The sequence below is a fragment of the Medicago truncatula genome, chromosome 4 (genome assembly GCF_003473485.1).
Source record: "Medicago truncatula cultivar Jemalong A17 chromosome 4, MtrunA17r5.0-ANR, whole genome shotgun sequence".
Lineage (NCBI taxonomy): Eukaryota > Viridiplantae > Streptophyta > Magnoliopsida > Fabales > Fabaceae > Medicago > Medicago truncatula.
The window spans coordinates 30,281,988-30,309,688 of NC_053045.1; the positions used below are offsets into that span (position 1 = coordinate 30,281,988).

Consider the following 27,701-nt stretch of genomic DNA (forward strand, 5'->3'; position numbering starts at 1 on the left):
TACAAAACGGGATTAGCCAACTATATTATGACTCTACTTTGTAGTGTTCTTATGATGCAATTATTATGTTATTAGACAACAATTACTATTAAGAAGTTGTTGAATAAATAGGGAAATCAAATGAAAAGTGAGTAGACATTTTATTTGGGACTGGATATTGGTTTGGGAGAGACCAAACTCTCGAATTCTTGGAGGGAAAGATTCAAGACTCTCAATTTTTTAGGAAACTCATTGTATCATATATTCTTATTGTATCATCAATAAAAGTAAGTTATTTATGTTATATTTCTATGTTTGGTACCAGTTTTTATCATGATAATTCAAAGAATGCGTCTTAAATATTAAAATTAACTTTAAATGTTTGCTTTTAATATCTTTTGAGTCAAGTATAAGAAAAAATATAAATTTTTAAGTTTTAGGGCATTTTGCACATAAGTGCAAAACTTCAAAGGAAGATTTGCAAAACGTCATATTGATTAACAGTAGAATTTGATAGAGGGGGTAAATTGATTAACGTTGTGCAATTCAGAAGGGTAATTGAAGTTTTGTTAATATTAGAGAGTAATTGACGAAACTCATAATTTCGGGGGATAATAGCCTATTTATTCCTTTTATTTGTTTATCTTTGGTTGTTCCATTAGTTATTCAAATAAAATACATCTTTATTTTATTTTTGTTACCTTTATTTTTGGATATGACATGTTACCGGTGTTATTATTTTGACGAAACTACCGTCGTGAATCAACATGTTAATTTATTTTACCATTTTTTTATAGTTGAAAATTTCTTTATCTATAATTTTTGATCATTTATAAAAGTTTGCATTCACAATTTCATATTTTTACTTTTAATTTCATACTCATTTTTACCCTCTTAATTTCATCAGTTTTGTCTTCATTCTTCATTGTTTACTCATTATAAGTTAAGTTCTATTTTGTTTTATTTTTAATATTAATACTAATTTAAAATAATGAAATTATTATTTTAAGTTGTAACAATATTAAATATGAATAGAATGTTAATTTTTTATGTAAGTTGTGGGATTAATATAAGTTCTTTAGAGTTCACCACCAAAACTAAAAATAAACGAATTGTTTTAAGATGATGTGTTAAAATAGAATCCACAAAATAATCATTTATAGAGATCTTCGTGAAGGTGCTCTTACAAATCTTATTAAAAAAATTTATTAAAAATTAAGAGTATCATAGGATGCTTTTTTTGTTAACAAAAATTTATATTACAGTTTCTAACATATCAATGTGGAAATTGTATGTAATATGCTCAAATTTTAAAATATGATTTTTGAATTAAAACAAATTAATTTTTATAAGAGAGTATTTGTGAAATTTAAAAGATATCTTAAACGTATGTTCTAAATGAGTTTCAATCTATATATCTTCTCTTTGTAAACTATGAGTTAAAATTGCGATGACATGGGACATCTAAAAAACTTCACATATTCTTTATGTGTTTATATGAATCATAAATTTCAATTCAATTCATCCAATTTAGGGTGCTCTATTGTGGATGGTTGATCTCAATATTTTTAGTTTCTATTGATGTGACTATTTGTCTTACATTGAAAAATATTGTGCGTAAATGTAATTTTGCGCACCAAATTTTGGGTTTTGTTCATCACCACTTTCAAACAACAATTGTATAATTCATCTTCAATTTTGAATTACATTTTTCCCCTCACTTTTTTTCTTCATCTCTTTATTATTAATTGGTTTCTATGAAATGATAGGGAGTTGAGTTACTCTTAAATTAGTCAAATATTTGAGCTCTACTCTTTATTTTATTGATACGATGTATGTTAGTCTATTTTTTCGACTTTCTTCCGATTTTCTTTTATTTCATATAAAGATAATTTTTTTGACTTTAGGAATTTATGGGATTTTCCACCGCACAAGATCATGCACTAGCTCGGTCTCCCCGTCCACATCATCACCATTAGACTTTTAAGATGACATCACATTTCATGAATGTCGTTAACATGTCACCCTTAAGGTACACTTCACTTCTACTACATTTCCGCATATAACCATATCTCTTGGACACTTACATGAGTGTTGGAGTGCTAACGTGTGCATCTTTTCCCTCTACCGTGAAGACTCAACCTCCGCCACATCTGAGCACCGTGAACAACCGTTCCATATAATCGATGGTCATCGGACAGATCAGAAATCAAAAAGAAATTATTCATAAATACGAGATTTGAAGAAATTTACAAGAGACAAAAAAATCAAATTGGATAAATGAATCATATACACCGGTGATTGCAACCCAGAAAATTTGTTAACTTCATTTTCTTCATCTCCATCTCCACCTTCAAACCCTGAAAAATTCATCTTCTTACTCTTGACCCTTAGAAACATGAACATATCATAATTTAAAAAGGACATAGTACCCAATTTCTTAAGCTCCCTACTAAAAAACCCCAACAACAGTCGCAGAACTCCTCAATTCTTCTTACAAATTCTTAATCCTCTTGCAACAAATTTGCAATTTACCTTCAATGGTAGTTGAATTTCTTTAATGGAGATTGGAGATAAACAAGAAGAGTTTAAAAAAAAAAAGAATCACAAGGATGATGAACATCAAACAAGTGTTACAAGACACGGATGTTGGTAGTAGTCGAACAAGAGCATTGGCGAGGAAAGTCTTCGTGACATATAGCACCTCTCATATTTTAATAACTTGTACAAAACAGTGCTCGTGTAGAAGAAAATTAAATATAAATACTGTAAGATAAATAATCACGCAAACCTCCAAAAACAAGAAAAACCAATAAAATGTAACAGAAGGTGCATGTTTCTGAAAATGAAGCTCATCAGCATATCCACTTGTTTCAATATCATGTTTGCATCATGATCATCACAAAAGCTAATACAAGTCCAAGTGACACGAACTTTCCATACACAATCTTCACGGAGCTAGACTTGTCTTCAGTTGGATTAATTACCTGCGACGAATCTGAGGATGTATCTTTATCGGGTTTAGGCGCCTTTGCGGAATCGGTTGAAGGTTCTGGTGCCAAAGATGGTGCCTTCCCCGGTGCCTTAGCAACGGAAAAGAAATCCATAGGAAGAAGCACTTTACCAACTTTATAAATAGCAAGACGCTTATCGGTATATACAATGCCATTGATTGTCGTGTTCACTTCCCCTGTTGATATGTTCACACTTCCACCGTAACTTACCACATTCAGTTCTACCTTTCCGGGTTTATCTCCAGCAAGTGTTCTCACAGGGTTTGTCAATGTGTCGAAGTTAGAGCTAGATACATAGTCTGAAATAACATGGAATTGTAACAGCTCGAGTTTCTGTCCATCAGAAAGAGAGTTGAGGAATCCTGCTTTGAGTCCTGAAAAGGCGCTGTCATCTGGTGCAAGAATAGTTAATCCACCTGTTTTTGTAGCCAATAGTTGTGAATTGAGTTGGTTGATCAATTGAGTTGTTTTCATGAGTCGAATGAAGACATTGAATGCCTTCGCCTTTCTCAGGATTCCGACGATGTCAACAGTGCCTGCAGTGTCAGGGGTGGAATCACTAGGTGACTCTGGTAATGAAGGTACCAATGGTTTAGGAGCTGCAGCAGGTGTGGTTGGAGCTGGTAGTGTAGGTTGTATAGGAGCAGTAGCAGGTGATAGTTGAGATAAAGTAGTGGTGGTGGAAAACAAGAGGGAAACTATTATTGCAAGTGAGAAGGACAATAGAGATTGAATTTTAATCATTTTGGTTTTCTTTAAAGAAAGTTTTAGGTGATATTGAAGTTGTGAAGGTGGTAGGAGTTGAAGTTGCAATGAGCACTTGATGCATTGATGATACTAAGGATTAAGATTTTATAAAGGCTTTGATAGAATGACATGTTGGTGAAAGGTTTTGTTATAAACCTATAATTGTGATTTGTAACCTTATAAAATAAGGTGTTACATCATTGAAGATAGATACAGGAGTTTGATTCCTGAATGTTGTGAAGTTCTCATGGTGACATATCTGACAATGATATTATGGTGGGGCATCAATGATAAAGTGAGAGCTTAGTTGTATGTAACCAAATTAGTTGGATGTGTACTAGGTAATGTGTAACATTCACATATATAGGATTAATGTAAAATCCATTTCTTTTAAATTTTTAGCTCATGAAAACTCATTTTCCAGTGGATTTGGATGCAGGTAGTTATAATTGTGGATGTCTTCATTGTCTGTTCTGCCTATTTTTTGCCCATAAGATATTAAGTTTTCTTACGGGCTGGTAATTAAAGAAAAGTATTGAATTTTTTCTGATAAATATGTAGAATATTTTCCCAATTTATCCGTAAGAAATGTTAGTTGCACCATAGTTTTTTTTGTTTATAACATTTCATTATTCAAAATATGTTTGTAGGTTCGCACTCCTACCACTAACCACCAGAGCTTCTATAATAATGCTAGAAAATAGATTTACAATGATTCATGATATCCCAAAATTTCGAAACGTCATGCATAGATGACTGAAAACTATCAAACATCTTAGAATCAAGCTAAAGATCCACTTGTACCAAACTCAATTCATGTACCCAATTAAGAGAGAGAGTAAGCCAAGAACTTCACCAATATGCACTTCACACAAAGGACCAGCTGCCGGCAGGGCCGGACCTTGGGGTGTGCAAACCGCTCAATGGAGCTGGGCCTAAAAAAAAAAATTATAGCCCAGTAGTGCTACTAAATACTACCCCACTACTCCCAAGGTTTCCACTTTTCTTTTCTGTTGTCTGGTTTTAGACCTATTAGAATTGAGTCCTCATGCTTTTGGTGTTAGGTGGATATTTTTTTAGAATTGTTTTGTTCCGATTTATAATGCTAACAACAGGCTGTTCTGTACCTGCTATATGAGAAATCACACGGGCTGACTTCCCGTCATGTAACATAGATTGAGCACGTGTAAACGCGGAGTTTTGTGTTTCTGTAGTGTTATTCCATAATTTGTTGTTTCTTTGCTTTCAAATACTCCATAAGATGCAGGCAAACAATGAGGCATCATCCCTTGTAATATGTTGCAGCACCTAAAAAAAAGCCTCAGTTGTACAATTTGAGATAGCCGAAAAGATACTCATACTCCAAATATTCATGCTGTTAAAATTCATACTTCCATCATTTATATGCATAGACAATTTATTCCATGAAAGTCAACATATGGCTTTGTTTTGATTCTCATAAAATAAATCAGAATAGGTTGTGACACTAATAAGAACTTCACCACCCACGTTTGGGAGACACTTGCTCCTCCATGATTAGTTGAACTTCTTTTAAATTCTATCTATAAATATTGATAAATAACTCTTTATTTCATAAAATGATCGTTAAATTATAAATTTTTGAAGCAGGAGTACCGGTACACCTCACAAAATGAGGTGTACCGTAGAAGTTCCCTTAACATGATATCCCGTTGAACTATCTCTTTAATATACCATCATGTTTCCCACTATTGGTGCTTATAGGGAAGATATGGAATGGTTCGACGAAACTCTCACTTTTGTTGGCTTCTCTTTGTCAGACTTGTATTACTCGTTGAATCCTTATGTCTTTCCACAAACTCATAATTTGTCTATTTGCCAAACGATTATAGAAACATTGACTTTATGTTGACAACAATTCTCTTCGACAAATTTCAAATTTTACGTATAACAGGGACATAAATAAAAAAGGTTGGCGACGAAACAATACCCTTTTTAAATATAAAATTTTTGGTAGTGTTCTAGGAAATTTAGAAATGTTTCCCATCATTTAAAAAAATGCAGTATAAAATATGACAATGAGGTAGTTAGGGTTCTACAATAATAGAGGGGACTCGTCAATAATAGAAACTCTCGATTTGCATGCGGATTTTGCCAAGAATTGAGATTCCAACTAATAACTTCGTGGGTAATCATTTCCTTAGAATTTTAAGATCCGCAGGAAAATGTACTGCATATACTCGCAGTAGAATTCGCAGGAAAGTTTTTGGTCAGAATTTGAGGAGATTACTTCCCGTGAACACATTAACTGAATCATATCCGCAGGTATTTTCGCAGCAAATGACATAGGAAAATCTGTAGGAAAAACCGCAGGAAATGTTTTTAGAAGAACAAACTAGATCAATCATAGGTGTTCCCTCATCTAATTTTTTTTATTTTTTTTTTATAGCTAATTGGCATATGAAAAGTTCATTTTGAAATTATATTGAAAATTGGAATCAAAAACATCTAAATGGCCATTATATAATTAAAAAACTAAACCAAAATTCGATCCGCTTGTAGTTTGAGGGCTAATCTTACATTGAGATCGAGATCTCTCGTATTATTGGGTATGAGGTGGATGGTATATTATTCTAGACATTAAAGAACAACAACAAAGAACTACAATAAAGTTTTCGTGGGTATTTAGGGTTGCTCGATGATGAAGGTCCCATTCAAGGGTAAGGAAACTGATTGTGGTCCGATGACTAATCTTACATGAAGATCAAGATCTCTCGGATTACTCATGTCTGAGATATTAGTTTAAAAGACTTAACATGATGGATTTCCAAGTACAAGTATTGATGTATTTAATTACTTTAGTAAAATAAGGTTAGAACATGTATAATGTAATAAAACAGAACTTAGTTCGCCAGCTCAACAGTAAAAGACTTATGTAAAAACCTGGGAATCTAGACTAAGTTCGTATCAATTAGCATCCGGAGTTAAATGGACAAGAAAAATCAGCCAACAAAGTTATACTAAATGGTATTAAGAAGAAGCTGGAGATAAAGAAGGGACTCTAGTCCGAACAGTTGTACGAGGTAACACAAATAATACATAATTTTTTACAATAACTACTCTTATTAGCAATGGTTAACATATATGACGACATGAAAGCATATGTATTATATATGGTCGTATCATACGATACCCCACTCAATCACTAAGGAAACTCCGTTCGCCATGGTATACGATGTTGATGTCATGATCTTAATCGAAATCAACACGCCCACCTAGCGCAAAGAGAATTTTTCAGAGGAAGGTGAGATATACATCATCTACTAACCCTTATTTTTTGTAGATCAGATCCAAGAGAATTAAAAAAAAAAAACATTATATGTTTATCAGAACTTACTGTCGTTTTAATGAAGGACAATGAAACAAGTTTAAGATGCAACCTCGACATGCTGGAATTCCCATCGAAGCAACGTGCAACAAGGCGATACAACTCCAAAGAAGGAGACTTAGTCCTCTGGAAAGTGGTGGAACCCACAAGAACTAAGAAGTTTTTTTTTCTAACTTGGAAGGACCTTAAAAATTAAAAGGAAAGTTGCCTCACGGCGCCTACAAGTTTGAAGGAATGAATGGATATCTTGTTCCCAGAACTTGGAATTCAATCAACCTTCGTCACTATTACAATTGAAAATTTTCATGTTTTTTTTTGTTATCTTTGGAATAAAGGCGAACACAAACATTGAAATAAAGCCCTCCAAAACTGATGTATATATTTTAATTTTCATTCTTGACATTAATAAAAGTGGTAACTTAGAAATATTTTCCTCTCCAAAGGTAATGGGTTTTAACGAGGCACCCTATTTACTAATTTCAGGATTTCTTACAATCAGAAAAAGAACAAACCAGAAAGAAAAAAAATGCCCAAATACCCAAAGACATTCACAAATTTAGAAGGAAAAAAAAATAACCAGCAAGTAAAACAAAAACGAAAACAAAACTAAAAATAGCCCAAGAAGAAAATCACCCAAATATATGTTAATAGTTAGCAAGGGCACCCTACTCTTACAACATGAAACAGGAAACAAAAGACGCCTTAAAAGGCCATTACAAAAAGCTTGAACTAGCAACTCGACCATTACAAAAGCACAATCATGGCTCATCGACCAGCTCCCCTCCCTAAACAATCTTGAACGATGAGAGACTACTTAGATCAAAAGATGGGTATCACAACAAGACTTGATCGTTGGCTCGATCAAACCCCTTTTCTATATTCTCAGCAACATTCATCTTAGCATTTTGTACCTCCTCCTGTAACTCAGTAATACTTTGGGGGCCCTTCCAAGCCTCGCCATTTAATCATAATTGTTATTAAGCTCTAACAGCTTAGCTTCAGCATCCCGCTTATTCTCCTAAACTTTCTTCTTCTCATACCTCGCTGTCTTTAAGGAATTGCCAGAATCCTTCAACTAATCCTCTAAGGATTTAACCTTTGACTTACTTTAGCTTATCCTCCCGCGATTTTACAGCCTAAAAATCTTCCTCCATCACTTCAAGCAACACTATAGAACGCAGACAAGAAACAATGGCATCTCGAAACAAGCTGAAATGATTAGACTTCCTCGCTGCCTCAAAATCCTCAGGAAGGTTGAAATGATCTTTCACGAAGCCAGTCCGATAAAAATTCCTATCCCAAAATGAACCCCCAATTTTAAGATCAAGGACTCGCTTTGTTTGCCTCACCTCTATCACTCTTTCCTTTATTCTTTACGGGAGATGCCTTAGTGAGCCGAGTCTCAGCCTCAATTTCCACAACAAACACCAAACTACCAACATAATTTTTCCTTTTATTACTCCGATGAATTTCTTCAATAGGATCACTTTGGGTATAGGATCGTCAACTTTCCTAGCCTTTTTATCCTTTGAATTCTTGAGGAAAGCCCTCCACAATAGACATAGGCGCCATCGACTATTCAAAAGAAAAGCAAAACAACAAATAAATAAACTATTATGAGCAAAAGGAACAAAGATAAAGAAGAAACGCATGTAAATAAGCATCAATCTAAATGTTTTCCCCTTCCTTATTTAGCAACTCCCTGATATTACAGGGCAACATCCTCTCCAATAAAAAGACCACATCTTGCTTCTACTCGTTCAGTTTTCCAAATTCATACTCGGCGACGGAGGTGGGATCACTAGTCTAGTATAAAGGAAACTTACACTTGCCTACATAAATCAAAGAAGCCTCAAGACAATCTTTCCCGCCTCGGACTTGAAAGTACTTCTCTTTCTAGCTCTTATAGTTTGACGCATAAATTTGAAATTGACTCGTGTTAGAATTGGCGCTGATAGAAACTCAAAACCTTTTATCAACTCCCTTTGTTTTGTAAAAGGTAAAGAACACGTTCATTGAAGGCTGAGATCCCAAACCTTTGCACAATATCTCGAAACCACACATATACGTCCAACTATTTGGCTTAATTTGTGAGGGGGAGATATTACGCACCTCAAGGACATCAAACTCAAAAGTAGTGAAATGAAGCTTTACTCCTAAATCCTCAAAACACACGATAGATTTGAAAAATCTCAACCTTCACTCACTGAGGACGTCTCAGACACACCTTATCATAAGTATACAAGGTTCTAAAATAACATCCTTCTCCCTACCAGTAGACGAGATATCCACTTTACTAATAAAAAAAGACATTATTTATTTGGTTTTGTAAATAGAATCCAAGTAAAGACATCATCAACAAAGGTCTCGACATCTGATTCATCAAAAGAAATGGGATATCCAATTTTCTTCCGAACTAATCCAGGGGAACAAGAAAGTAAAACATAATCACTAACCCGACTAGAACTATCACCACCATTCTCTTGAAAGCTCGCCCAACATTGAATGATAATAACAACTCGTTTCCAAAACAACCCAATTTGTAGTCCCATCGAACCGGTTCACATTTTGTATACACGCATTCCACAACTTGCACTTTTCCTAAAACGTGTCGAGCTGACAACCTTCCTAGATTCGTCACACTCCCTAATCAAAACTATTTTCGTCCCCTCTAAGCGAAGTAGTAAAATTCGAATTGAAGACATGAAAAGGAAAAGTATTTGAAACCTCGGGTTACTAAAAGTCGAAAAGCAATGATTGGGACACATGTCAGAGAAAGGTAAGAGAAAGTGACACGACTACATAAATGAACAGTCATATCAATCTCTCATGATCATTCTTAAGACATAACCTAATCAGATACAAAATCTTAATAACTTTAACTTATTCACATGCTAAGTTTTATTGTACTAATTGTAAGCACACTATGTATTTAATTTGTATTAAGATTTTAGAAAAATAATTCATGCTTAGCACAAAGCATGCATAATGTCATTAATTAGATCTCAGTCATATTTTGACTTAGTAGATTCTTTTAATTTATTAGGATATGATGGTGTAATTTTTATTTTTATTTTGGGTACAAAAGAGGGCCTAAGTGTAAAATTGTTTTATTAATAGTGCATATATATATATATATATCCTTTAATCTAGAGCATAATATATAGGAAAGTACGACAAAAAGCATTTAGCTCTTTATATAGTAATATTTTATTTGATTTCACGGTAGAAAGCATCACGGTCTCCACAGTAGAAAGGGCAAGAAAAAGAAAGATGATAGGTCACAGCCACCAGGTAGGTATTGAAATGGTACGATGCTGAAAGGTTCTATCAGCGTTTATAGAAAAAGCCTAGTGAAAAAAACAGAAACTCAATTAACTAAACTAATTCTACTGCTTCTACACCTCTAAGAAAACGAGACATGCAAGAAGGAGATCAAGACTATATAGTAAGTGTAGGGTAGGGACCTTCCATAACTGAGAGAGTCATCCTGTACGTTTTGGAATCATCTCACACCTATGCATGGTTTTTGTCCCTTCTAACATGCAATGGTCCCCATCTCATTCACGAGATCTCTTTCTCATTTCTTTCACACGTGAAACTTAATAGATCCCATATATTCACTGTGCATGAGCATGTTTCACTCTCAAATCCGCTCTATCTTATTTTTCGACCATATTATTTGTAAGAAATTATTATTGTTGTTAAATAATGATTAATATTGGTCTCCGTGAGTTTAACTCAATGACTAATATTTGTAATAATGACTAATATTTGCCGGATAATTTATGAAGTATATAAAGTGAGCTCTTCCCTCCTAAGTGAAATATGATATCGATTTTACAATCAATTAATTATTATATATATGATCGTTACATGTTTCAGATTATTTTATAAAAAAATAATAAAATTAGCATCTCACGAGTTTTTTGGGTAAAAAAAGAAGTTAATTAATCATACTTAGTATTATTTCTACTAAATTTTCATTTCCGTTTAATAAAGACTAATATTCGCAAATAATTTATAGAGTATATAAATTGAGTTCTCCACTTCAAACTAAAATATGAGATTGAATTCATAATCACTTACTTAAGTGTTCAATTCTCTTACAATATTTGAATTAATCCATTGTTGTTTAACTCGTCCACTGTCATATATATATATATATATATATATATATATATATATATATATATATGTGATAGTTAGATGTTTCAAATTATTTTATAAAAATTAATAAAATTAACTTCTCACCAGCCTTTTTGGTAAAAAAAAATAAAAATTGAAGTTAATTAATTACTCTTAGTATTTTTAGTCATAGTTTAAAAAAATTAATAGCTCACCATTTTTTGATGAATGAATATTGTTTTGTTTTTTTGTAAAAAAAAAAAAAAATCGGGGGTGCAATTAATAGATTAAAAAATTAGATTAGGGCTCCACAACTGCATTGCAACTACAATTACGACTATCAAACTACAATTTCACATGCTGTTGCTAATAAGAGTACATAGTAACTTCATTACACTCACTAGTAATTTTGTAGCTCTTTGAGCTACATTTTCATTGAAATAGAGAACTCTAGCAGTAGTGTCCATTACCATACTGGCTCTGAAGATTATTTCCTAATGATCCCATTCCATTAAACTCACCAAGTTCTTGCTGCAAAAAAGGTCTACTCATTGAGTCATCTTCTCCAACCCCAAGAAAATCTCTTGTAAAACCCATTTGGTTTTTTTCTTTTGACCTTGAACCTGAATCATACATTTGTCTATTTGTTGTCTCTTTATCCACAGACAATACCACATGATCCAAATCCTTTGTACCATTCACAATCCCAAACATATTGTTTGAATCATTTAATAAATACCCACCTCCAAGATTAGTGCTACTATTGCTTCCCTCCAAATTCACCAACTCATTCAACTCTTCACTTTCACATTGCTTGTTATAAAATTTCTGAACCTCATGAACAATGTGAAAGTGGTTCAAATTATTGAAGACTGTGTTATTATCATTGGTAATTATTGTCCTTGTAGATCCCATTTGAGATTCTTTCTGCAACAGTGATGTTGTTACTGACAAGTGATTTGGTGCTTCTTGCTGATTCTGATTCTGACTTCTACTCAAGTACAAAGAGCTTATTACACTAGCAGACAAATCTTTGTTTTCTTCTTGTTCTTGTTTCATTACTCCATGTAGCATTGGCAAAGATAGATTAGCATTATTATAATTCAGCCACTGTGGTTGTGATCCAAACACATCCATTGTTTGCATTATATCAGAATTTTGATGAAGTTGAGAAATGTTAGTGTAATTTCCCAATGGTGGTTCTGATGATGTTGCTGAATTAACAAATTCCGAGTGAAACTGAAAACCAGGAAAAATATGAGGAATTCTTGGAGTTTGAGTATTCGTCAAATGATCATTCCGAAAGTTGCTTAAAGCTGCCGGAACCGTTGTTATCTTTGCACTTTGTTCAGTTAATGCATCACAAAAAGCTCTATGTGTTATGAAGCTGTCCTTCCTGATTTGTTAGCACACATAATAAATAAATACATAAATGAATTAGTTGAACATCAATTAACATTCCTCATTTATTATTTATTCCATACAAACATTCCTTCAATTATATCTAGCACATGCATCCAATCCATTAAATTAATCAAACTTAATGATTTAAGAAGGCATTTAAATTGCAGCAATATAAAAGATTTTGAGATCTACCCAACCATATCAAAACTTCTTTTTCGGTTGCATTGGCCGCAACTGCAACCGCCATTAAAATCATGAAATTAAGGACATTTGAAATTTAAATGCTAATTGTTGGATATAGACTAAACGTTTAAACTAATTGATCACCAAGATTTCTATATTCTTTTAGTGTTTCAATTTTCTATTGCTTCCAAATATTGCAGCCACTACGGAGTCACTGGATCCGAGTTTAGAAAATGTAAATTGTTTCTATCTCAAATCCAACGGTGCCAGTAGTGACTGCTATGGCGAAAGATAGTAAATATATAGTATATACCTGGAGAAAATTGTGCCACAATCACATTTGTACTCTCTAGTTCCACAAATCTTGCTATGAGCTTTCCAATCAGATTGAACTGCATATTTCTTGGAACACTTTTCACACTTCCACTTCTTCTCACCATGTTTTCTACTATAATGTTTCTTTATTCCTGTCAAATCTCCCAAAGCTCTAGAAGGTTCATGGTGCACACAAGTCTTCTCAGGACACACATAAACCTTCTTTCGAATTTGATCTTTGTTTGCTCTTTGCTTCAGCTTCCATGGTAGGTTGTGTCCTCGCCGATGAAGCTGCAAATTCTGGTCTCTTTGGAAACCCTTGTTGCAGATTTCACATAAGAAACGGTTCGTCGCCATCAATGACTTTGGTGACATAGCAACCACTTCTGATTCCGGATCTGGATTCATTCATGTGTAGTTAATTACTTGAATTACAATTAATTAGTAAGAAATACTATAAAATATTAAAAAAAATAGACAAAAAATTACTTATTTGTTTATTAATAACTGTGAATAATTATATATAGAAGAGAAAGGATTAATATGAATATTAAAAATTAACTTGCCTGGTGTTCCTGGTAGGTTTCTTTTTTTCTTAGATGGAACTGGATTTGGATTAGGGTTTGAGTGTTGAACTTGATTTGAGGAGGAAGCTCTCATGGTGTTGGAATTGGAAGGTGAAACTGAAAAGGGTTGTTTAGACATCATTTTTGAATGGAAGAAAAATTGTGTGTCCTAAACTAGTTAGACCTATAGCAAATTCCAAAACTAAAAGTAGTTTGAAGTTTGAACTTGAAGTGGAAGGTACTTCCAAAACAATTAAAAAAACAAAAAAAACGTTGTGAAAGTAGCACCTAATTAGACACTTGATGCTTATGCTTGTGCTGGTGCAGGAAAATATGAATATCTGATCTTATTGTAAACAAATTCCACTGGATTGGTAGAAAAGATTTTCTCATTTAAAATGAGAGTTGAAAAAGAAAACAAATATCTGAGAAGAAAATGAAATATAGCTAGGTTTTTCTACATGTGAATAGCGAGGAAAGCAAAAGTCATAGTTTGGAATGAGAGTTTGAATGAAGTGAGAAGAGAATAATATATATAAAATTTTATTTCTAAGTTAATCTCTTTCTTTCTCTACTTATCTAACACGGCTGCTCTTGGAGTCGGTCAGAGCCATAGACTCAGCTGGACCACTTCTCTCTCTATCGTTATCACTTTCTCTCTCTATATATACTAGCTAAGTAGCAGTACTTACTATTAAGTACCCAATTAAGATAGACTACTGTTGTTTTGTGAAACACTGTTCTCTCACACAAAGAAAATTGATTAAAGTTAAATTGACTATAGAGTATAACTCATAATTATTGTTAAGTGGTATAGGTAATGTTGTAATCTAGGGCATAATGTTAGAAATACATATTGTATTTTTTTTAAACTCTAATTACTTCATTGATAATACAAAAGGAAAAGCAATTACTCACATGATGTATGAACAATTGACCAAACATATTTTTAATTGTGTTTTCCTCTATTTGTGATTTTTGTGTTTATTCTTTTTATTCGGGTTGTTATTCTTTTTAAGTGCTTGTTTGTTATGACGTGAGTATGACAAGATTACAATGAGTCATTGTAATTTCGCAACTAAAGTTTGCATAGAATGAGTCTAATTTAAATCTAGTCATTAGATAGACCTTGCTATTTTTGGTAAATTTAATAAAATATTGCATTTATTATTTTTCTTTTTTATCATTATAAATTTATTTTATATCTGACAATCTCTTATGTGAATGCTTGGAAACACAATAGCACACCAATTATCATGTTCTAATGCAATGTTCACAGACAAAAATCCCCTACATGCTACATCAGTTTTATACGATGCAGCTGTTGTCGGTATCTTAAATCTTAAAGGAGAAAATTTATTTCATTAGATCTAATTATTTTCAAAGTTGTTGCACCGTACAATTGCTTCAAGAGGATTCAAGTCTAATGTTCACCATGAAAATCAATAGCTCCAATGTCTAGCTTCATTCGTGGCACGGAAGGATGCATGTTGTTCTATGTGTGCGTTTGTGCTTGCACAAAATTTTTAAAAACCTTTTTTTAGTAGTGCAATATACCAATAGTTGACATTTTGACCACATGACCCACACTTATCACATATCATTTCTCTTTTGGCTCACACCTATAATTATATATCTCAAGTCATTTCTTGATAATATGAATATTATCAAGAATAGAATGCAAATCGATATTGAGTGGGAGATAATCGGTTAAATGACTGTTTAATTAATATTTATATAAAATATTTTTATTGATATTGAAAATGCGAAAATCATTCAAAGTTTTCATAATATGAAAAATCATAGAGGATAATTATTATTGTTACAAATTTTTATATATAGTGCCTCGACTATTCCAATCATGTATCTGTCGTTGATTCGTGGCGGGAATATCCATCCTACAATTGTCTAACCGCATCACATTTCTAAACATGCACTATGCATAGCTTCAAAAAATATTATTACTGTTTTATCATAATTTTATCGAACTTATCGTCATACCAAACATGTATCAAGATGAAATTAGAATCTCGACTTATGATATAATACACTAAAGAAAACTAATATTTGTTTTCAGAAAAAGATGAAATTAGAAGAATTAATATATCATTAGCTAGCCCTAGGTGAAAAATATGTGAACAGCTTACTCCCTAGGTGAAAGATATGAGTTGGTTTCAACATTCTAATTAAGTGACTTTATAGATTGAAAGAGCATCACATAATACAATATAATAATATACTACTACAATATACATAGATATCTAATTAGAAACAGGCATTACTCAATAGACTAATTAATTAAACACAAATTGGAACGTCAAAAAATGTGAGTTTGGCAGTGAAAAAATAGTATTTAAATTTTAAAGGATAAAACTAGAAAGCAAAGGAAAAGTGAGTGAGCTTTACAGCAAGGAATGAAAATGATTATGCCATAATTGTATTATTAGGGCAATAATTATCTCACAAAAAAGATAGAGAGAGAAAGAAAGGTGGTGCCGTCCGTGAGTACTCACTGGTTGGGGGTGGTCCCACAAGAAGACTGTCAGAATAAAAGAGAGAGAGTTTTCATTTCATAATAGATCAAAGGTCGTAGATGACTGGTACTTCATGACGTGTCAAACCTGCAGCCACTGATTCTCTCTCAGTGTCTTTTCTAACTACAGTGTGTGAGTCATGAATCATACAGTCAGTCAGTCTCCATCGTGTGCTTAATTCACATTTCTCAAGAAATTCGTTAAACTTTCTCATACTTCCTCTCTTTCAAATGTAAAATGTATTGTATACACCACATTAAAATAAAGAGGAACAAAATGAAAAGGAAATTTATTTAATAAATATGATAGTTTGATAATGTGATGGAAAGAAAGAAATAGAGAAAAAATAAAATGTTAAATGTTGTAGAAAAATATATGTGTCTATTTATCATTGTTGATGTCAAAATTAATATGGTTAAAGATTTTAAAAAATAAAATGAAATAAAAAAGAGAATAATTATTTTTTATTAATTATTGATGCATTTTCTACTTCATAATTGTAAAATAAAAATAATTTTTTGAAAGTAATGTATATAATCGAAAAGAATAAATTAATATTTTATTGAAAATCGAAAATGACATTAATTTTAAAATAACTTTTTTCTTCTATAATGAAAATTATTTTAAAATTGAAGAAATATTGTTTTGCAGCAATATCGAAGATATGGTTTCATTTTCCACACTCATTTGGATCTCTTTCTTTAATTCATTTATTTATAGCTTCCATGTATCTCTTTAGACAATAGCGCTCTCCCGTCTCTTTATAAAACTTTCACTATAGTCGTCGTCTAACTCCATTTTCATTCAAATCCAAGCTCTATTATATATTACGATGTAGGATTTTTCTATGGTGGTGCGACAAGTTTCTGAAGGTGAGAAAAACACAAGAAGGGGGTTGAATTGTGTTAACTTTTTCTTCGTTTTATTCTACTGAAGTCACTGATCAGAAGCAGATAGAGTTCAGCTTCTGAAGTGATGTTCAGATGCTAAATGCAGCGGATAAAAACAGAGGGAGATAGATAGAAGAAAGACACAAAGCAATTATACAGGTTCCTTCCACAAACCGGAATTAGTCATGTCCCCCTTGCACTTCCAAGGAGAGTTCACCAAAATGTTAGGCGTGATTAAATCCTTTGAACAACCTTTGAAGCTTAATTCTTTCATCTTCTGATGATCTTTAGCTTCTGGTGATCTTCAACTTCTGATGAGGTACTTCTGATGCACTTGCTTCGAATGACGTTATCACTTCAGGAGCACTTGACTTCAAGAGCACTTTTCTTCCAGAACCTACAAACTATACTTAACCTTGTATATGGTCATGCACACTTGAAAAAATAATAGCATATCCAATTGACAATTTTTAATACCTTGTTATCATCAAAACTCTCAAAGGGTAATGTTAAACACATTTTGTTCTAACAGTTTCAACCTCGCACCATCGATGAATCCGTTTTCTTCTTCGGCGATCCCTCACTCTAGTTTTCTCCTTTGTTTCATCGCCCTTCTTTAGATTTGTCGTGGTACGCATGGATTTAGTTCTGGTTTGGGTTAGATCTGGGTCTTTAGGTCTAGCTAGCTTGTTTCAGTTTTGATTCCAGATTGTTATCAAGATGTTGCAGGTTCTAAGCTCTGCCTCCTCCACAACAAAAGATAGGGGATTGAGGTCGTAGATGGCACTGTCACTTTTCTACTTGTTTTGATATCAGGTGGTTGTTCGTATGTGCGGGCTGTTTTGTGCTTTTTGTTTGTGACATCGTACTATTTGTTTTCGTATTTGTTTTGTATTTATGTTCTTGATCAAACATTGGGTGGTAATAGATGTGGCATACTTTTGTGGTGGAATTATTTCAACAACTTTCACATACCCAAATTCACTACTTAATTCCAAGCACGAAAATTACACATATAATCATCAATTTTCACAATTCAAACAAAATAAATTATGACCCATAAGCTAAAAACATGATTATAGATTATTAGGAAGAACAAACATGCCCCCCTTACCTTGTTTCTCCTTAAGCTTGACTCAATAAATTAAAAACAACATTTTATTTCAAATGACTCAAAATTAAAATACTAAACTAATAAAAATAGAATTAAAACTTAATTAAAAAGACTCTAGAAATATGATATGACGGATTGTCATCACAATCCCAAACTTGAATTGTTGCTTGTCCTCAAGAAACAAACTTGATTAATAAAAAATGACAGTAAAATAACAATGATCTAACCAAGTGATAATACCAAAAGTTCATCTTCTTACTGGCCATTTGATGGGGCTAGTTGGCTTGACTACATCCACAGTTCACAACTCCATGCAACATTTGATAAGTGTTTCACACAGTCAACATGCAGGTTTACATATTACCATACACTTGAAAATTTTCTAAATATCGATCAAAATCCATGTAATCACACACACCGTAATGATCTTTAAGGGTTATAATAGAGCTTAGGTGAAGGTGGGATAATTTTTGGAAAAGTAGGTTAAACAAACATTGGAGTTATGCATTCATAATATCTTGAAAAGAAAAAAAAAATAACATTATTCTCATTCACCCCATTAGATGAACACAAGTACTAGAGAACCATTTTAACTTTGAGACAATAATGTTCTCATTAATTCATTTTTCCTGTCTCTTTTTTTTTTTTTTTTTCTTACACCTTTTATGCATTTTCATTTTTAATTTTCAAACTGAAAGAGGTATTTGACTCTCTTCGGTTTCCCCTACCCTAAACTTAGTTGGTTGCAAATTTCAAAAGCAACCACAAACTTAAGTATTAGCGACATCCTACAACCTAACTCCAAACAAACATTTGGGTCATAAAACTTAAGGTCTCTAGGCTTCATTTGTAGTTTGTCATCGAACAAAAGGCTCTACACCTACCGGCTCAAATTGACTTTTCAAAAGGATAATGATATTATAAACAAAAATAATCCAGGTAGGCTTCAAAAAGGCTCATGGTACCAAGCACTTTACAAAAGGATAATGATAATATAAACAAAAATAATCTAGGTAGTGTCTGTATGACAAGACTAATCAACAATAGAGAAAAATCGCAAGTTCTAGAAATGTAGTTGCATGGAACACTCTATATAAGTAAATCGAAAGATAAAAATTTGGCAATGACCTTACAAGTTATGACTTCTGGGAGTTGTGACTACCTATTCGCACAATGCCGTCGCATTTGAATTCCTAGCCTCTTCCTCCTTATGAACTTTTGGGATACCACTTGATCAAACAATTGTTACTAAACTATAATAAGTCAATTAAACAAACAAATTCGTTAATAATAAACAAGCAAACAATAAAAGTTTTTGAAAAAAAAAGAATCAAACTAACACGACTGACATCTGACAAAGACGAGCTATTGACAAACAACTAGTGTGGACTTCGATTTTTTTTTCCGTCCATCTTTTCACTTTTCTTTCTTTCTTTCTTTTTCTTTGGTTTTTTTACTGAATAAAAATACCTGCAAAATAAACAAAATCAGAAAAAGGATAGGTTGCCTCCCATCAAACGCTTTCTTTTACGTCATTAAGTTTGACGCCTCACCGATTGTTAGGGTGGCATGAATGACAGGGAGAACACATCATCATTCTTCTTCCTCTTTTTTGGTAGGAATTCCATGAACTTGACACAAAAAGTAGATGTTCCCATGCTCCCACCAATAAACTTCTTGAAATTGTGACCTCCCACCTTAGAGAAGATTGAGTCTCTTCTTGCAAATGAATGTTTTCTTTCATCCTCATTGATTGAGTCTCCATTGTAAGGTACAGATCGACGCATCTCACCGGTGGCTTTTCTTCTACGTTGCTACTTTTATTTTTCAAATTTTCTGCTTGGACCATGATGGCATGTCATTTCATCTCAACCTCAACCAACTTCTTTTCGCACTCATCTGTTTCCTCAACAAGATCACCACACTGAACCTCAAATTTATCAAGTGAAACTCGATTGGACCTCAAGAATTCATCTAACTTGTTTCCAAGTTCAGAGTTATAATGAATATTGATCACTTGTTGCCCTTCTTTCTCTATACAATGCTCTTTACAATAGTCACTATGACGATTCTTACCACATAAATCACATCTCACCTTTAAGCTTATATCCAAATCTTTTATACGGCGAGATAGTTTAAATTTTTCATATCGCGGAATAATTATCTCTTTAGTAATCTATCAATAGTCTTCTACCTCATATTGCTACAAAACTCAAATAAACATTTTAGTAGCAAGGCACAATGAAAAAGACATAAAAGCACAATTTTTTTTTCAAATTTTTTATAACATAAAATAAAATAAATCCTAACTAAAATAATTATAATAAGGATTTAACAAGGGGGTATGTAGTGCATGTATTTGAGTTCAAATAAAAATAAAAATAAAATAGAATTGTTTTGAAAAAATATCAGAGATTAAAGTGATCAAGTCCTTCGAATCAATTAATTTTCACTGTTTGGTAATTGTACCTATTTTCTATAGTAGTTCATCTAGTATTGCGACAATTAACAAAATAGGTAAGGTCAATTCCTTGATTCAGAGCTCTGTTCTAAGATTAAAACCCCCTAATACCTTAGGCGAGTCCGTAATCTTCAAAGGTTTAAAAGAGCGTTAATTTAAAATCACAATCTAACAATTATCTATCCCTATATTCATCAGTTAGGTTGAAAATATACTAGATCTAAACCAACAGCTAAGGTCAGTAGTCAATTGATAGTAGAGATCAATTCATACATTCGTCAACACATGAAAAGCATTGAGAACAAACATACTAGATAATACTGGAATTGCAGTTTCAACAAACAATGTCAACAATTACAAGGTTCAAACAATTTAAATTAAATCATCTGAAGAACAAAGTGAAATTTAGCTACACATAGAGATACAAATAAATATCTTGGAAAATAAAATTAACCATGTCATCATCTTGTTCCTCAATTCTTTCTCAGTGTCGTGTTGCTAATTTCCTTTTACTGGTGCGTGATTCTCTTTCTCCAAAAATCGTGATGTCCCAAAACATAGCTTATGTTTGTGCCAAAACGTCAATTCCCCTCCTGTACTATGAGATCCTTTCCTTCTTATAATGTGCGCTGACTTTTCTTTCTTTCTAGTCTTTTACTTCTTCTTGGATCGACAAAAAATCAGCTTAGGTAATAAGCCAAATTTATTTATCAATTCCAGCACCCCCAAGATGCACCCGTGGCCACATTTTCTTGTGTTTCAACTTGGTTAATCACGTCAATTCATAAAACCATATGTTTATAGTAATAATACATTACTTGACATAATAAATTAAAAACAACAATTTATTTAAAATGCCTCGAAATTAAAATACTAAATTAATAAAAATAGAATTAAGATTTAATTAAAAAGACTCTAAAAATGTGATATAACGGACTGTCATCAGTTAATAATATGAAGGAGTTTTTTTAGGGAAAAATATAAAGGAGTTGATTAACCCAATAAATTAAAGAAGAAGTTGATTAATAAATTAATTAAGCTTAAGTTCCAGAAAATAGTTTTAATAAACATATGTTTAGGTGCGAAAAACATAAGAAAAGGGTGTTTAAATTGTGTTGGTCTCTTTTTGAGATTGAATCTCTTCAAAAAGGTAAAATCAATGCCGGGATTAAAGAGATAAGGGATGAGACACGACACAATGAATTTATTCTGGTTCACCGCACCATAAGGGATTATGTCTGGTCCCCTCGCACTTGAAATGAATTTTTCCACTATAAGTGACACCTGATTGAAAAAATATCACCAAGACAACCTAGTCCTAGATTTTCTCGCCTCAACCTAGAGGACTTAATAATCACAATCCAAAGATTTACAAAGAGTGATTTTAAGAGACGATACTATATACGTGTATCTCATTTGGTTTTCTTTGACTGTTTATAAGACAAGGTATACAATGTAAACATTGTATAGATAGAATGCAGTATATTGTATGTATTCACAGATTCGTTACCTTCTCTAGTCAAAATTGGTCCTTCATATAGAGGTGAAGCGAGAATTAATGCTGAAGAAATCTTTGTGTTTGAATGTCGTGCTGAATATTGAGATAATCTTGATTAAACGTAGTCGATAAATCAACCATTCATTTTCATTAATGATGCTCTTAATGAATTTTACTCAATTGCAAAAGACATGACAAAGTTTTCTTTCTTAGCATAGAGTCCTTGCATGCATCAACGATGTGTACTTAAGTCAGGCATTTAGTACAGAGGATCTTAGTCCATAGGCTTGAACCACAAAGCATTGACTTCCACAAAGCTTGGCCTTGATCTTGGTACAAAGTCTTGTCTTTATCCATGACACAAAGATTCACTTCAAGGTCCTGAGCGGTGACTTGATCCATAGGCAGAACTTCATTTACTTAAAATTTCTTGAACACTTAAACATATATTAGATTGTCTTTATTGTTCTCGTATGTTTGTAAAGCGCTTCTATTCTTTAACCAATATTGGTTTAACAATATGGCCTAAAAATCATTCAATTGTACTTTTTAAATTATAAATAAATATAATGTCACATCTTCTATGTGTTATTTATACAACTAGTTGTTTTCTTAATTTATTATGGTTTATCTCTTCATGAATTTTTCTTCTATCTATTACGAAAGGCCAAAATGTGTTGTGTGTGTTATGCTCTTAATTTAGCGAGAAAAAAATAATAATTAACTTTAATAAATGGCTTCTTGAAACTCCTAAAGGATAAAAACTTCATAATTGAAGTTAACAAAGCATAAATTTCTTACTTATAAAGTGATCAAACAAATTCTATATATTACATGTAAAGGTAGAAGAATATGTCTCAAGTTGTCATGTTTGTTTATACTTTGATCATCTTTCTCTTCCCATCTCATGTTATAACCAATAAAAGTACGTTGTTTTTCACACTATTTTTAAAAATTTTATTTATCTTTTATACAATATTATATCGTGTCTTATAACATCCTTCTTTCTTATTTCTCAATGTAGTTGCAATTTATTGTGTTTCTGACGATGATTGTCTCAAGACATTTACACCTCTTGATTTGAAGTGTGTTGATAATGTTTGTGAGTTCAACTTGTAAGTATATATCTATTTTTGTTTTTGTTTTTACATTTATAATTTACTTAAAATTTTGATTTATATTTATGCGGCCTTTCACTTTCTAATGTAAGATATCACAAACAACAACATCAATACATAATAATAATTATAATAATAATCTCTCAAAAAAAAAAATTATATTATTAATATTAATATTATTATTGATATTAATAATAATAAGCTACTTTAATAAATAAATGTAATATATGATTATGTAGATTAATTATTTAGTCTGTTTTTACAAATAATATCTATTAAAAAAAAATCATTTGTAAGAGCTAAACTTAAAATTTTCCGCCATAAGTTCTTACAAAATAATTTATCATACTCATTATAAAGCGTATACCTTTGTTGGGAGAACTGAACCTCTTAAACGGGTCTTAGCTATCTTGAAGGATTAAAGTTTGGAGTTCAAAGAATACCTTGCTTTAATAAAAAAAATTAAACGTAAGATTAAACTTATTATGTGTATTTATATTTTTAACATAGTCATAATATGTAAAAGTCAAGGCAATAATGTTTCTTTTGTCATCATTTAAATCTTAGTAGATAATGTTTTCAAAATTACGATATTGACAAGTTATGATTCTCTACATTTATTAAAAGAGATAGGGAGTCCAATCTGTACGATTTTATTTATTTTTGGTCAAGTGGCTAAACTTACCTAATTGCGAGAGAAATTCACCTTAAAAATGAATAAGTGGGGTGTCCGGAGTTCGAACCTCGGCCCCTGCACATATTGTGCATTATCCCTTACCAAATGAATTAAACTCATTGAGACAATCTGTAAGATTTTAAATTGTATAAATGATATAATCTCATACATTTTCAAAAATAGAAGATATTTTTTTAAAAAAAATAAAATAAATTAGCCCACTTAAATTGGCACTAGGGAGAATCGAACCTGAGACCTCGAGAAATCGAGAGAGAGACTTTCTCTATCTCAAAAATATTTTTTGGTCACACACTCCAACCATCATACTTGAATATTGTTTGGCTTCATGGAAGAAAACCATTAAATGAGATTCTGTAAAACTCACTCAAAATCAGTATGGCACAATTCTTTGTTGACTCTGGTTTTAAAGTTCTCTAACAAAGGAACAACACCCACTAATCCCAACACCACGATAGTTTTCAATTAGAGTGTCCATTAATTTTTTTGGAATGAATTATACATTCATATGATCAATATGATGGAATTTTAACGGTATAGCCAAATTATAGATACAAGTTAAGGCATGTCTAATGGGAAAAATATCTTTAATGGTACTTTAAGTTAGATGTTTATAACAAGTTCTTTAACAAGTCGGTCATTTATGTTTTTTTTGTTAAATTTTTTTCCTTTAAGGAATATAATATTTACAGCGTTACTAATTGTTTCAACCAAGTTGATAAAAAGTTCTTATGGTCAGTGTTGAGGTGGTAAATTCAAAAGGGCTTGTGACATCAACCTTGATTACTTACGCAAATTTTTTTCTTCTTGGTTTTGAATTCAAGACTAATTTTAAAGATAAATATTTCATCAACAATATTATATCAAGTAATCGAACAATTTCGCTTTTAAATCAAGACTGAATGATACACCTATCAACCTTAGTTTTGAGAGGAATAAATTTGGACATACTGACTTAAAATTAAGTTTCCACACAAACGCTTTTTGATTGAGTTTGATAAAAGTAAGATCAAAATATTTTCTAACTTAAATGACCAATTTATAACAAAAATACTTAAAGGATGAAACTATTATAAATATCTAACTTAAGAAATTACATAAGATATTTGGCCTATCTAATGCATTAAAGATACCATTTAAAATTTGAGAGAGGAGGTTTGAGAGACAAACTACCCCCGTTAGTGTCTAGGGTTTTAAGTAAGGATAATCGTTTAATGGACAACAATTAAATTAGAGGATAGTGACCTCATATTGGGCTTACTAGAATGGTCAAATCTGTCACAATTTTTTTAGAAACAAAATCCAACACATATTCATCAATTAATCAATTTTTGATAATAATATACTATAAATTAATCATAATTTATTATAATTTATAATTTTCAAGACATAAACGTTTATTAATTAAATAGTTAATCTAAAAGTCTCATATTTGGATGACAATAATTAATTACAAATGAATATGAATTTTAATACTAACACTTTAAACATGGTCAAAACACTTGTCTATGAAAATAGAACTTATATTCAACATTGCATAAATTTGTATTCGATAGGGAAAACAATTCATAAAAGTTAAGGACTTACAATTTATATAACGAATGATGAATTTCTAGTAACATATATAAGTGTAGAGAAATATTTTATCAAACAATGATCAAAACATGTAAAAATGTTATAAAAAATTCCCACATCAAAAGAATTGTTCGAATCAATTTGAATTACAATACTTTTATATATAAGTTTGTGGTTAGTAGTTCTTCCTATGGGTTTTCAATTTCTTAAAGGTTACATAATATCCAAATAGGTCCAACAATAGAAATTACAAATAGACACATCATATCACAAGATTAAGTTCATTTAATCATAGATACCTTCTTACCCCAATATAATAATACTCGGTAAGAGTATTTGTGTTATATTTATACTTGAATATTTATTAATTCACATAATTTAAAATGTTGGTGAAACATCAACAGATTGTAATTGCATGCTTATTAATTATATTGCATTATCTAACAAATCTAAGCATTCAATTATGATGCTTATCTAAATTGAAATAATTTTGATATATATGATACTTAGTTTATTATATGATTTTATGTCTTTATTTTTCTTGATAAATAAGTTTTATTGTGTGATTGTAATGTTATTTTACTACTTTTTGTTTGATTTTGATTTACAGGAGATGCAAAGGAAAATGTGGAGAAAGGGATGAAAAATTTGTATTTCTCAAAGCCTTAAAGAAAATGGATCAAAAGTTGGTTCTTGAAGAACAAGGCAATGCAAGAGAGGTGAAAATTCCAAAGAAATTACTATTTGATCGTATCCAAGTCCCTACACCTGCAACCAAAGACCAAGTAGAAGAAGACGATTATGATGATGATGATGAAGAAGAAGAAGAAGAAGAAGACGATGTTGATATGTGGTTCCACCTTCCAGATGTTGTTTGCCATTAAAAAACAAAATTACACTATACTAAATACACATAAACAAAAAATGTATTACAACATTACTAATATGTCGAGATAATTAAAAAGCTTAAACACAATTTTCACCCCCTAACTTTTAAAATGTAGAGATTTTGACCTCCTATTAAAAAATATAGCAAATGCCCCCCTTTATGTTTAGACCCTTTTGCAAAACACCAATTTTGATCTGGTTAATCCTATGTGTCATGCTACATAACTTAAAAAACGTCAACTGTGTATTTTTTGAATTAAATTTTTTTGAAAATCCGCGCAAGTATTTCTTGAATTTAAAAGAAAAAGTAAATCATAAAAAGAGAGAAGCACGCGAGTCTTCTACTCTTCTTCCTCAGAACAATCTAACCAAAAAATTATCAATATTTTTCAATTTCACACTCCCTTTCAAATCAACTTCAGTAATATTGTTGGAAATATAAAGCTATATAAAACTTTTGAAGCATGCATTACTACAATTGTGACTTTTATTAGCGCTTATTGAAAAACGCTATTAAAAAGTTTACACAGAGACCTTTAGTAGCGCTTTTTGAGAAAACACTATGAAACTGGCTCCCTTTATTAGCACTTTTTGTAAAACGCTATGCTAGCTACTCCCTTTGTTAGCGTTTATGTTAAAACACTTTGTAAGGACTTTTGGAAAATAAAAAGAAAACACGGGCATATTAATTTATGGCTAAAATATGGTTTTAGTCCCTGCAAATATGCCTCGTTTTGGTTTTAGTCCTTGTAAAAAAAAAATTTTGTTTTTGGTCCATGCAAAATTTTTTGTTTTTGAAAATAGTCCCTGTCCCTCCAGGGACTATTTTCAAAAACAAAAAATTTTGCAGGGACCTTTTTAAAAAAAAAATATTTTGTAGAGACCAAAAACTACAAAATGGGTTCAGTCATCATGTGCCACGTATGCAAATCATCACAAAAATGGGGTCAGAGACTATTTTAAAAAACAAAAAATTTTGCAAGGACCAAAAACAAATTTTTTTTTTTACAGAGACTAAAACCAAAACGAGACATATTTGCAGGGACTAAAACCATATTTTAGCCTTAATTTATTTACAACAGTAAGCTTTTGAGAATCAATCTTCTTCACTCATGTTCACGCAGAAACCCTTTTCACCATTCTTCCTCCTCGACTCATCCTTCTTCTTCTCCCTATCGAACTCACCTGAACCTTAACAACATCCTTGTCTCCATCGAATCCCATGT

General features: G+C 31.8%; 3 protein-coding genes and 1 long non-coding RNA gene across 4 annotated transcripts; 1 reads left to right on the plus strand and 3 right to left on the minus strand.

Annotated features, from left to right (window-relative positions):
- Nucleotides 1-2,566: 2,566 nt before the first annotated feature.
- Nucleotides 2,567-3,820, minus strand: LOC11408001 (fasciclin-like arabinogalactan protein 12). The gene has a single exon (XM_003606369.4). The coding sequence runs from the start codon at nucleotides 3,735-3,737 to the stop codon at nucleotides 2,859-2,861; it is 879 nt and encodes a 292-aa protein (XP_003606417.1). The 5' UTR covers nucleotides 3,738-3,820; the 3' UTR covers nucleotides 2,567-2,858.
- A 3,900-nt stretch (nucleotides 3,821-7,720) lies between these two features.
- On the minus strand, nucleotides 7,721-9,872 carry LOC120580037 (uncharacterized). The gene is made up of 2 exons (XR_005645663.1): nucleotides 8,934-9,872; nucleotides 7,721-8,682 (listed from the first exon to the last, which is right to left on the minus strand). It is a non-coding gene; the product is annotated as an uncharacterized lncRNA (long non-coding RNA).
- A 1,642-nt stretch (nucleotides 9,873-11,514) lies between these two features.
- On the minus strand, nucleotides 11,515-14,245 carry LOC11408002 (zinc finger protein BALDIBIS). Its single transcript, XM_003606371.4, has 3 exons — nucleotides 13,704-14,245; nucleotides 13,136-13,535; nucleotides 11,515-12,631 (listed from the first exon to the last, which is right to left on the minus strand). Exons 1-3 carry the CDS (start codon nucleotides 13,843-13,845, stop codon nucleotides 11,686-11,688), a joined length of 1,488 nt encoding a protein of 495 aa, XP_003606419.2. The 5' UTR covers nucleotides 13,846-14,245; the 3' UTR covers nucleotides 11,515-11,685.
- An 8,740-nt stretch (nucleotides 14,246-22,985) lies between these two features.
- On the plus strand, nucleotides 22,986-26,642 carry LOC11426411 (uncharacterized). The gene is made up of 3 exons (XM_003606373.4): nucleotides 22,986-23,125; nucleotides 23,225-23,315; nucleotides 26,198-26,642. The coding sequence occupies exons 1-3, from the start codon at nucleotides 23,053-23,055 to the stop codon at nucleotides 26,469-26,471; spliced, it is 438 nt and encodes a 145-aa protein (XP_003606421.1). The 5' UTR covers nucleotides 22,986-23,052; the 3' UTR covers nucleotides 26,472-26,642.
- Nucleotides 26,643-27,701: the final 1,059 nt, after the last annotated feature.

Excerpts from the sequence above, each read along its gene's own strand:
- LOC11408001 (XM_003606369.4), bottom strand. The coding sequence starts at position 3,737 with ATGATTAAAATTCAATCTCTATTGTCCTTCTCACTTGCAATAATAGTT.
- LOC11408002 (XM_003606371.4), bottom strand. The coding sequence starts at position 13,845 with ATGATGTCTAAACAACCCTTTTCAGTTTCACCTTCCAATTCCAACACC. Across the intron at positions 13,536-13,703 it reads AAACCTACCAGGAACACCAG|ATCCGGAATCAGAAGTGGTT; the intron begins GCAAGTTAATTT and ends GAATGAATCCAG. Across the intron at positions 12,632-13,135 it reads TGTGGCACAATTTTCTCCAG|GAAGGACAGCTTCATAACAC; the intron begins GTATATACTATA and ends CTAACAAATCAG.
- LOC11426411 (XM_003606373.4), top strand. The coding sequence starts at position 23,053 with ATGTCTCAAGTTGTCATGTTTGTTTATACTTTGATCATCTTTCTCTTC. Across the intron at positions 23,126-23,224 it reads TCATGTTATAACCAATAAAA|TTGCAATTTATTGTGTTTCT; the intron begins GTACGTTGTTTT and ends TTCTCAATGTAG. Across the intron at positions 23,316-26,197 it reads AATGTTTGTGAGTTCAACTT|GAGATGCAAAGGAAAATGTG; the intron begins GTAAGTATATAT and ends TTTGATTTACAG.